This window comes from Zea mays, chromosome 4 (genome assembly GCF_902167145.1).
Source record: "Zea mays cultivar B73 chromosome 4, Zm-B73-REFERENCE-NAM-5.0, whole genome shotgun sequence".
In the NCBI taxonomy this organism is placed as follows: Eukaryota; Viridiplantae; Streptophyta; class Magnoliopsida; order Poales; family Poaceae; genus Zea; species Zea mays.
In genome coordinates, this window is record NC_050099.1 from 41,295,079 (window position 1) to 41,305,206 (window position 10,128).

The 10,128-nt window shown below is 45.2% G+C and overlaps 1 protein-coding gene across 1 annotated transcript; it reads right to left on the minus strand.

Annotated features, from left to right (window-relative positions):
* Positions 1–357: 357 nt before the first annotated feature.
* On the minus strand, positions 358–8,462 carry LOC103653150 (U-box domain-containing protein 4). Its single transcript, XM_008680112.4, has 5 exons — positions 8,201–8,462; positions 7,200–7,474; positions 5,184–5,297; positions 841–2,889; positions 358–746 (listed from the first exon to the last, which is right to left on the minus strand). Exons 2-5 carry the CDS (start codon positions 7,467–7,469, stop codon positions 687–689), a joined length of 2,493 nt encoding a protein of 830 aa, XP_008678334.1. The 5' UTR covers positions 7,470–7,474; positions 8,201–8,462; the 3' UTR covers positions 358–686.
* Positions 8,463–10,128: the final 1,666 nt, after the last annotated feature.

Here is a 10,128-nt window from a genome sequence, read left to right on the forward strand (position 1 = left end):
ATTACAAAGACCTAGTTTTATAGCTAAAGCGATGCAAAACCACCGTGATTTCAAAAGAACGAGGTTGAGTAGAGTTTTCAGGAGTCCAACAAAGAATACAGTATAAACAAAGCGATAATTTTAGAAACTAGATTTAAAATATTTTACAGAACACCTGGCCGTTCTAAATTATAACACATTTTTGACATTTTCTATATTGCTTTACCATACATATCTAGAAACAAATATATATCATAAAAGCTATATAGCTAAAAAAGTCAAAACGCTTTCTAATTTGAAATGAGGAAGCAGTATTTATCCAAACATGGCCTTATTTGTACTGCGGATCAAATAATTTGTACAACCATCGAACCATAATAATTCCAAAGGTCACAGACAATCAAATATACTTATATACAGGGCAAAATCGGTGATTATGTAAGTTCGAAGTTCCTATCAATGGTTAAGCTATACAAAAAAAAACCTCAAAAACGAGAAAAGGAAAGATACCATCTCAACAGACAAAACTTACATGAGATGAGCATAACAATCTCCATCTATAAACAGAGCACAGGGCACTGCATAATTCCAGCCAACGCATCTGCCAGTGCCAATCAACAACAGTAAACAGGAGCCCAGTCGCGATGATGGGCATAAAATGCAACGCTTAATGTACACTACAACAAAAAACGGGAAAAAACAGAAGGCTATCTCCTTGCTGAATTCCCATGTCTTTGGCTGCGGAAGTAGCTCAGAAGCGCTTGTGCCTGCACAACAAAAAGCAAATCAGAGTCCATCAATTAAAAAGTGTCCGCTGCATTTTTTAAACCTAAGAAATATGGCTTGTGCGAAGCTGCGAACCTTCTCTCTTGCCCGCGGTGTTCCTGACTGTGAAAGGGCGACTAGAGGGGGCACTGCACCCTCTTGAAGAACTATACTGCAAAACCTGTTGCTGTTTGTACAGAGCTGAAGCAACGCAGCCGCAGCATTCTCCTTCCCTCTTGCAGAACCCAACTCAACGACTTCAACAAGGGCTGGAATGCCACGTGCCTGCCCAATCGCATTCCTTCCTTCTGGAATCGTAGCAAGGTTTGCCAACACAGCCACAGCTTTGTCGACCATTCCAGCAGCAGGATCCATAAGCTCAACTAGGTGATTCACAGCATCAGCTTGCACGATACGAGCTTTATTCTCATGAAGGATGGACAAGTTAAACAAAGCAGTAGCTGCATCCCTCTTTCCTCGAGGGGTGCCATTTCCTAGCAAGTCTACTAGAGGCTTGATGGCACCAGATCGCCCAATCTTCACTTTATTTTCTTCGATAACCGAGAGGCTGAATAGAGTTGCTGCTGAATTCTCTTTAGCTTCAGGGTTCCCAGTCTCGAGGACATGAATGAGAGGATCAACAGCGTCAGCATTTGCAATAGCAATTTTATTGTTGTCATTGATCGACAAATTCAAAAGAGCTGTCACAGCATGTTCTTGGGTTTTGGCATCTGGTGAATGAAGACGACCAACCAGCAAGTTTACAGCCCCACAGTTTGCAATGGCAATCCTATTCTCCATGTTGTGCTTAGACAGAAGACGAAGATCTGATGCTGCTGATCTCTGAACATCTATAGAATCACTTTTCAAATCGTCAATCAGCTTCCGAACCTGATTCTCGATGGCAGAGAGATCACTACGTGCATCCATTGTTGAGGAAGAAATAATTCTTGGGAAACCCCTGTCTGATGGTTGTCGCCTGATAAATTGTTTAGTACCCATACCCAGTCTTGGAGGGATCAAATGCTCCCTTTGAGGAACAGAGGAGGCTACAGGCGCACCACCACCATTTGTAACTTCGCCAGATGCATCGCTACTGTAATTTGTCCTATCGCTTGGAACCCTTGTCACCCCATTGTCACATTCCCCATCAAGTTGACCACTATTTGGAAGGCTACCATTCAAAGAAGAATTAGCTAAGTTGTCCTGCAGATCCCTATCCAAATTAGAAGATTGGAATGCTTCCTCCGTAGAATGTTCTGATATTTGCCCAATCGAACCACCACGCCTTCCTTCCAAACTAGACTCTCTTGCTTCAGAACTTGCAAGAGATAATCTTGAAACATCTGGTACAGAACCATTTGTTTTTTCTGAAGTTTGACTCGTCGAGACCTCATGACCATGACGGTTTGCATGCGCATGAGAATTCTGATTGACCAAACTATGGGGAGGAGATGCTCCATTCAAGTTTCTCAAATACACATCAACTTCTGGGGACCCAGGAATATTAGCCCTTGACACGACAATAGGATGTAGAGGGCTGCCATCTGCAGCACTCAAATCCTCAAGGAAGGAGGCAGCAGAAGGAAAGTTCAACTTCAATGATTTCATAGGATCAGGAAGCCTAATGTCATGTGATTCACACCAGTTAGCTATCAGAGCCTTCACAGTATAATTAGGTATTAAATTGGAGTGTCCAAGTCTTTGGAGTGTTTTCGGGCAGATAGTAAAACCCTCATCAAGCCACAACTTGATATAAACCCGCTCATAGGTCTGTCCAGACGCTACAATAACAGGATCGGACATCAGCTCCAAGGAAAGGGGACAGCAAAAATCAGCAGGAATAGGCACCCCGTTGATGCTAAGTTGTTGTTTTTCCTTGAGAAGATGGTCATGCATATAGTTGACCAGTGGAATCATCTGCTCAGCTAGATCCAGTTCTTCACGACTCTCGCATCGTAGTGCCCTTGTTTTGAGATTCTCAAGGGAAACAGCTTCCGTGTACAATTCCATGTTCGTTGACAGACTCAACAAACTTGATAGTTTCAGCAGATTCACAGAACTCACTGCGCTTGTCGCTGCAAGCTCCATGGCAACCTCCTTAACCAGATCAAACACGTGCTCATGATTTATGTCCTGGAGTTTCTACAAAAGAGTAGAAAGTGTAAGACTGTGTGTGGGGGGGAAGGATACCTCCTCCCAGCCGCCAGCCTACGCTCCTCTTCAGCCTCGTCGCGCGCTCTACTGCTCCGGTTCTCCTCCGCCATGGTGCTGGCCGGCCCTCCCTACCTTGTCGTGGCCGGCCTCGACGCGAACCCTGCAACCTCCTCCAACACCCCCTCCCTGCGCGCGTCGCCGGCGCACCTGCCGCACCCAGGCCACACCTCCCGCTATGAGGCGCCCGGATCTGCGCGACCCTCCCTCCTCTCTGGGCGCGTGCATGGTGACCGCCCTTGTCCCAAACCCGACCGTTGTGCTTCCCAACGCCGCCTGCCCCGATCACCCCCTGCCTCCCCTGCTCGCGGCGTGGTCGTCTGCTCGGCCACTGACCTCCTCCGCTGTCAGACAGGCCCGCCGCCGACGCGGCGAGTAGGCGTGCGGGCCCCAGCGCGACCCCTTCCCCAACCACGGTGCGGCGGCCCTTCCCCGCCGGCACTTCTCCCTAGGCCGCCGACCCCTCCCCTTCTCCTCTGCTCGCCGGCGTCGCCCTGGCCTCTTCCCGGCGCAGTCTCCCCGCTAGGGAACCCAGCGGCGGCTTAGATCCGCCGCTGGCCCTGCTCCATTGTGCGGCCGACGCCGCCCCTCCCTGGCCGCAGGCGCAACCGCCTCAGCCCCCCCCCCCCCCCCCGCCTCTTGGCTGCCCTGCGCGTCTCTCCCCAGCGCCGACATCTCCGCGGCTCCGCCCGTGCAGCCTCTCGTCATCGCGCTAGCCACCTCCTAACTAACTGCACTGACGCCCTAGCAGCCAAGCAGCGCCTCTCCCTTCGCGCTTCCCCAGTCGTCGGCGTCAACCCCCTGCCTGGCCCGGCACAGGACCTTCCCAGCTGGAACCGCCCCGTCGCTCTCCCCCTTCATCGTCGCCTTCGTTGGATCTGTCGCTGACTCGCTGCAGCGGCCTTCCCAGTCGGATTCACCGTTGTTGCGACCTTCCCGGCTAGATCTGTCGTCCCTTCGGCCAGATCGTCGTCTTCATGGCTAGATCCGCCGCTGTCATGGCCTTCCGGGCCGGATCCGCCGTTACCCCTTCTACTCTGCCACGGGTGCGGCCACCCCAACCGGCGCAGACGTGTGCGCTGCCGTCAGCCTCCCTGGCGGGTCTCCTCGACGTTCGGACGATGGAAGCCGTTGGTGCTCTTTTGTTGTGTTGCCCTGCCGACCGTTCACGCTCGAACGTCGACCCCTCACGAGGAACAGGCTACTGTTGCATGTCCCCCGACCACGGCTACCTTGACTTCGGTCTTCGGCTACCTCGGCATCCAGGGGCTATCGTCTTCTCGGAGTCTACACCGGTCTCTACTCCAACCGCAACATTCGCACCCTCACGACGTTGCGACTGCAGAGGAATTTCAACCCGTCGGCTTCTACTCCAGTCTCATCGTGTGCGGTGCCCCCGTTGCGAATGCGGGGGGATGTTAGACTGTGTGTGTGGGTCGGCACCACTGTTGGGTTGCCGGGCCATTAGGGTTAGGGTTTCCCCTGAGTCTATATATATAACTTTCCTCAATGCAATAGGTATTGTGTTCCAGTTTCCGATAGAATGTTATAGAAAAATTAGGGTCACAAACAAAAATCTATATCTATATCTTAGCACCACTAGCTTTCAAACCCAACTGCAAACTATCCAGATCATCCCCCCACTAATGCCAATTGCCAAATCATCCCTCCAATAGCTTCCAATCTCAACATGCACGTCATCCTCACTAGATGCCACATCACCACCGACTAACTCTCAATCTCTACATGCAAGCTATTGAAGCCATCCCCACTAACTGCAATTACTACTTTCAATATATAAAAAATGCAAGACATCCATATAATGCTATTTGTTTTGCTGTTCCATCATCTTATAATTCGTTTAATATATTCTATTAGTTTTTTATTGGGTTCTTTCATTACCTTGCCCATTTTTTTACCAGAACCAATGCAAGAACACGTAGGTTCAAATCATAAACGCAACAGCTTTATTTCTAAGGAAGTGCCGCAGCCAGAAGGTGCAAGACATCCATATAATGCTATTTGTTTTGCTGTTCCATCATCTTATAATTCGGTTTAACAATCTTTTTTTATTGGGTTCTTTCATTACCTTGCCCAATTATTTTACCAGAACTGATGCAAGAACATGTAGTTTCAACTCATAAATGCAACAGCTTTATTTCTAAGGATGTCCCGCAGCCAGGGTATCCTTCTAGTAATAAAAGAAAAGAATCACTTTTAATTACCTCAATACACATGCAGGCACGAGCAGTCAGAGAAGGTAATAGCGAATTAACCAGCTGGCACAACTGAAGGGAACATCCCTGAATATCTGATATTACTGATTCAATTCGCCAACCCTGTTTAAGGTAATAAGAACATTACCGAATCAGAAATGCAGGAAATAGATTTCAATATTTATGGCACTCATCAAGTGGTGTTAGCTAAATAGCTAAAGTTTGCAATATACAAAGGAAGTAACATGTCAAGTTTCGGGGGGGGGGGGGGGGGGGGGGGGATCCATGAAGATGAAACCATTTAAAAATCAGATTACATCTACACCAACACAAACAGAAAGGGCGTAAACATCAAGGATTCAAGGAATATCCAGTAAAAAGGACAAGTATACTGTTCCACGTACGTGAAAACTGAACCACTACCAAGTTCCCTTCTGCATGGGTGCTTTATGCTCATAACCTTATGATGTCGAAAAGTATACTGTTCAATGTACGTGAAAACTGAACCACTACCAACTCATGCAAGTTCCCTTGTACATGAAAGCTTTGTGCTTACAACCTTATCATGGCTTCGCCAATTTCTTTCTGTATATACTATATGCTATGCATTTACATGTTGCTTCCATTGAACAAGTATGGAAAGAGAGGAAGAGGAAGGACCAAATTTCACGTGGGAAGGGACAGACCAAGGAGACTTGAAAAGATGGGATATACCCAAAGATTTGGCCTTGAATATGAGTGCATGGAGAACAGCTATCTATATATGTGCCCGAACCTTGATCAGGGATGACAATTTAACCCGCAAACCCGACGGGTGCGGGTGAAGATTTTGACCCGCAAGTGCAACCTGAAGTTTTGCAGGTGTGGGTGTTGGTTTCTATTTCAACCCGCGGGTGACCGCGCCCGATCCGAAATTTAGTTTATTCTTTATTTTGTGCAAAAGTGATTAAGATACACCGATAATTATTTTGATTTTTGAATAAGTAACTTGACTAATAATTCATGAAATGTTTTGTTGCTGCTCAATATGAGAAGGCTTAAAATCTATAGATACAACTCAATTATTGTTGGTACTTAATTGCTTATAGCTGAATTATTATTTAAAAGTGCACACTGAGTAAAAACTCGTGGGTGACCCGACACCCACCCAAAATCTGACGGGTTCGGGTGCAGGTTTGGAATTGCATCCGCAGGTGTGAGAGTGGGCGGGTTTAGTTAGACTTCACGGGTGCGATCGCGGATGGATTTTTGCTCCACCCGACCCAAACCCGACACATTGCCATCACTAACCTTGACTTATGGGTTATGTTGAGTTTTTAACTCTATCCTACCTCAACTTGCTTGGGACTAAAAGGCTTTGTTGTTGTTGTTCCATTGAACATGTATGCTAACTAGATAAACCATATTACTAGTTGGTATAAACTTATTCAAGCAAGTCTACATGTTAGCTGTTTACCAAAAAAAACAAGGTCAATGCCCAGCACACTTCAAAGGTTATTGTACAGAAGAATGATAACTTTAATTAACGCAATACGTGACGAACCATAATTAATGTTAGCCTGAAAGTTGAATATATGACTCTTCAAAATGCTTCAATTACTATAAGTATCTATGCTGACAAGAGCTAAGAAGTTACAATGGACCGAAAGTTCAACTCATTAAGAATTTAAGATGATAGCGTCAGCCTAATGCCTTATCTTGTTAGTGTAAATGCTAGTCAACAAGAAAAAAAGAGACAGGGAGTATAATAGGGTTAAATAGTTTTACTAACCAATAAATCGTAAATGCAAAACATTTGTATCTAGTGGATGCATGTATTATACAGATTACAGAATTTTATCATAAAAGAATCAAAAGAGAATCAGCTTCCTAGTAATAACTGGAAAAGATGCACTGCTGATAAAAACAACAGACTGGTTTTCCTTGGGTAGCATAAGTCTAACTGTCTAAGACATATAATATATGGAAAGTGGAATGAAGAAGTGAGAAGTGAGTATCTTGACTTGTATAGTCCTATGCACTTACGAAATACATTTTGCTGGTTGTCTGGTGCCAGTTTCCAATAAGGCCTGAAGCTTCATTGACAGCGGTGTCAAGGTCTCTTAAGACCTCATCGAGTTGCTCTTCGGGAGACTTGCAAAGATCTTCAAGAAGGGGGGTCACGATGCTTGAGATATCATATACATTTTTGCAATACTTGTGAATAGGCTTGGGTCTCGCAGTAGAGACATCAGATGTTAGGGCGCCAAGACAGGAGATACTGTTGAGCAGAGTGGCTGGAGAGAGATTATCCATCAACCCTGTTCAAGAACCCATACATGTGAACTCACAGCTACCGAAAATGGAAGACAAACATATGTGTTGTCTGAAACCCAGTTAGGTCTTTCTGATTCACCAGCACGTCCTAAAGGTCGAATTGCCGTTACGGTTCCCCTGTATGTCGGCAGCGCAAAAAGGCGGGAAGTAGGTAACCGACAGCAATCAAGCAGCGGATGTAAAAGGTATTTCACGTTGAACATGTGGCAGTAGCAAGCTGGAGCAGGGCAATATCGCAATCGCAGGAGGCAACAGTCAGCAGTGGTGTTGCTGACTTTGCTGGAATGGCAGCCAGGGGCCGAACGTGGAATAGCACCGTAATTAGCCTAGGATTTGAATGCATGATCACCGGAGATAATAAGACTGTAAACAAGAGGCTTAGAGAGAACAGAGAAGGGTCTTGAGAAATGAGAACTCCTACCTTCCTCGGTAAGGACATGCCATTTCAGGGATGGAGGCAACCCATGGAGCCAGGAAGCAATCTATCTGGACGCAGGGAGTGGGACAAATGCTGCGCCTGAATGGAGTTGGGGAGTCGGGGGAACCCTAGGAGGCTAGGATGGACCGGAATGAGCGAGCGGGAGGAAGCAAAAGCAAGGGAGGTGATGATCCGCGCTGCGCGGGTGACGGCGAAAAATAGTAACCCTAGGCCCCTACCGGGCAGGCAGGATAGAGGGGAAGCGGGAAGAGGAGGGAAGGTGGAGACTGACCTGTCCTGGCGTCGCGCGGGGACGGAGGAGATCCAGGGGGCGGAGGTTATGTCGGTGGATCGGGTCGGAGGGATCCCCTCTCTCACTTTCTCTCCTCTCCTCCGGTGACGCGCAGCGGGGAGCGGAGGCGGAGGCGGAGGCGGAGGCGGATGCGAGAAGCCGACGACGAGACGACGAAGGAAGAGAAGAGAGAGAATGGACAGAGGAGGACTCGTCGCTTTTTTTTCCTTCTATTTTTCGTTGACAAGTCACTTTAGTGCTGATGCTGATCGTCCCCTCGAGTCAACCTGGAGCTATACTCGATAATTGTGTCATATTATATAGTAATATAATGTATTTTTAATACTCTCTCTGTCATTTCATTAAAAATTACTATTAATTTTTAATGGTATATCATTTAAGCATGTAATATACTTTAAATAATATACTTTTAATTTTTATTATTTGCAAAATAATAATAATAATAATAATAATAATAATAATAATAATAATAATAATAATAATAATAATAATAATAATAATAATAATAATAATAATAATGTAAACGGTGCTTGTACAACTTCAAGCCCACCTCTGTCTACTGCCTCTTCAGCTCTTGGTGAGGAAGTTTGCTCCTAAGTCCTAATACTTTGGTACATACCAACGGGGAAACTAGAACTATTATTATACCCTACTAGATTGGAGTCGTCAGTGGCTTTTCTTTCACCTTCCATTTTTTTTAGTAATACCTTCATTTTCGAATATTTATTGCTCACTAATTCATTTTTAAATTAAAACATGATAAGTAAAAAAAAGAATGAAACCATCTTTTTTTTCTCCTCTTTCTCCTCCATACTGTATTGGCTCGATCAGACACTAATTTCTGTGGATATAACATAACCATCATTGTTTCGCTTCAAGTCTGGCTGGCATTACCAAATGTTTTTGTATGCTTCATGGTTTGTCTCTAAACCTTGGATCGCCATTAGTTGTTGTGTCGATGATGCAGAAGTACGGGTAAGCTAGATATGGATGCAAACAGCAGAATATTCCATGTTCTTGCACATGGCAAATTCTATATAATTATGGGGGTACAAAGTAGGCTCCTTTTGAAAGGCACACATGAGCATGCCTATACCATGTGTTTATTCATGTTCCTCTATCAGTTCAGAGAGATTGCCATGAACATGCTTGATTAGTTGATTGCCTTCATTTGGCAGAGAAACCAATATCCTAAGATTGGCTGGTGAACAGGGGTGCTCTCACGTGAAGATGTTATGGGACAGAGGAAGATTCTTAATTATGTAGGATGTGCACAGCATAGCCTGTTTGTCCGTTCATGCTTTCTATCCGGCAGATCGACAGAGACAAAGAGAGTTGTTGCTGCATGCTATTGCTACTTCGCTAGCACAAAATGACATGCACATGAACTTGTCTGCATGCAGCTTTTCAGCCCAGAGGAGAAAGTTAAGGGTTCCTTGTAGAATATATATTCTTGTTTTCTTATTCTTATTTTCCAACTTTATTCTTGTTTAGGAATCAATCTAAATGTGTAGCTAACAGCCCAACCAGTAACTAACAGTTAATTAGCTGCCTGGATCAAACGATTTATTTCTTAAACTTACTGTCTAGATCACCATCTGCAGAACCATTTGGAAAATCGATTTCTATACGACCTTTTCATCCTCTAAATACTTGTCATATCCTGTTGCGCTCTATCTTTGACTAGCGAGAAATATCTAGATACCTAATTAAAAATCAAGCAGATAGTTTTTTTTCTCACCAAGATATCTATTTGCATTGTATATCCATGAGAAAGAACATAAACAACATGAAGTTGCTCTAAGACTCTTCATCTTTGCCGGACCTGCAACAACTTGGATAAACTTGGGCGTGGTGACCTTTTTGTTTACTTCTTACCGCCGGTTTGTAAAATGGTAACGACGAAC

Bases quoted from the DNA above. Each gene is read 5' to 3' on its own strand.
- LOC103653150 (XM_008680112.4), bottom strand. From the start codon at position 7,469: ATGGATAATCTCTCTCCAGCCACTCTGCTCAACAGTATCTCCTGTCTT. The intron at 2,890-5,183 runs GTAATTAAAAGT...ACTCTTTTGTAG, and splicing joins GTGCCTGCATGTGTATTGAG to AAACTCCAGGACATAAATCA. The intron at 747-840 runs GTTCGCAGCTTC...TTTGTTGTGCAG, and splicing joins CACCGCGGGCAAGAGAGAAG to GCACAAGCGCTTCTGAGCTA.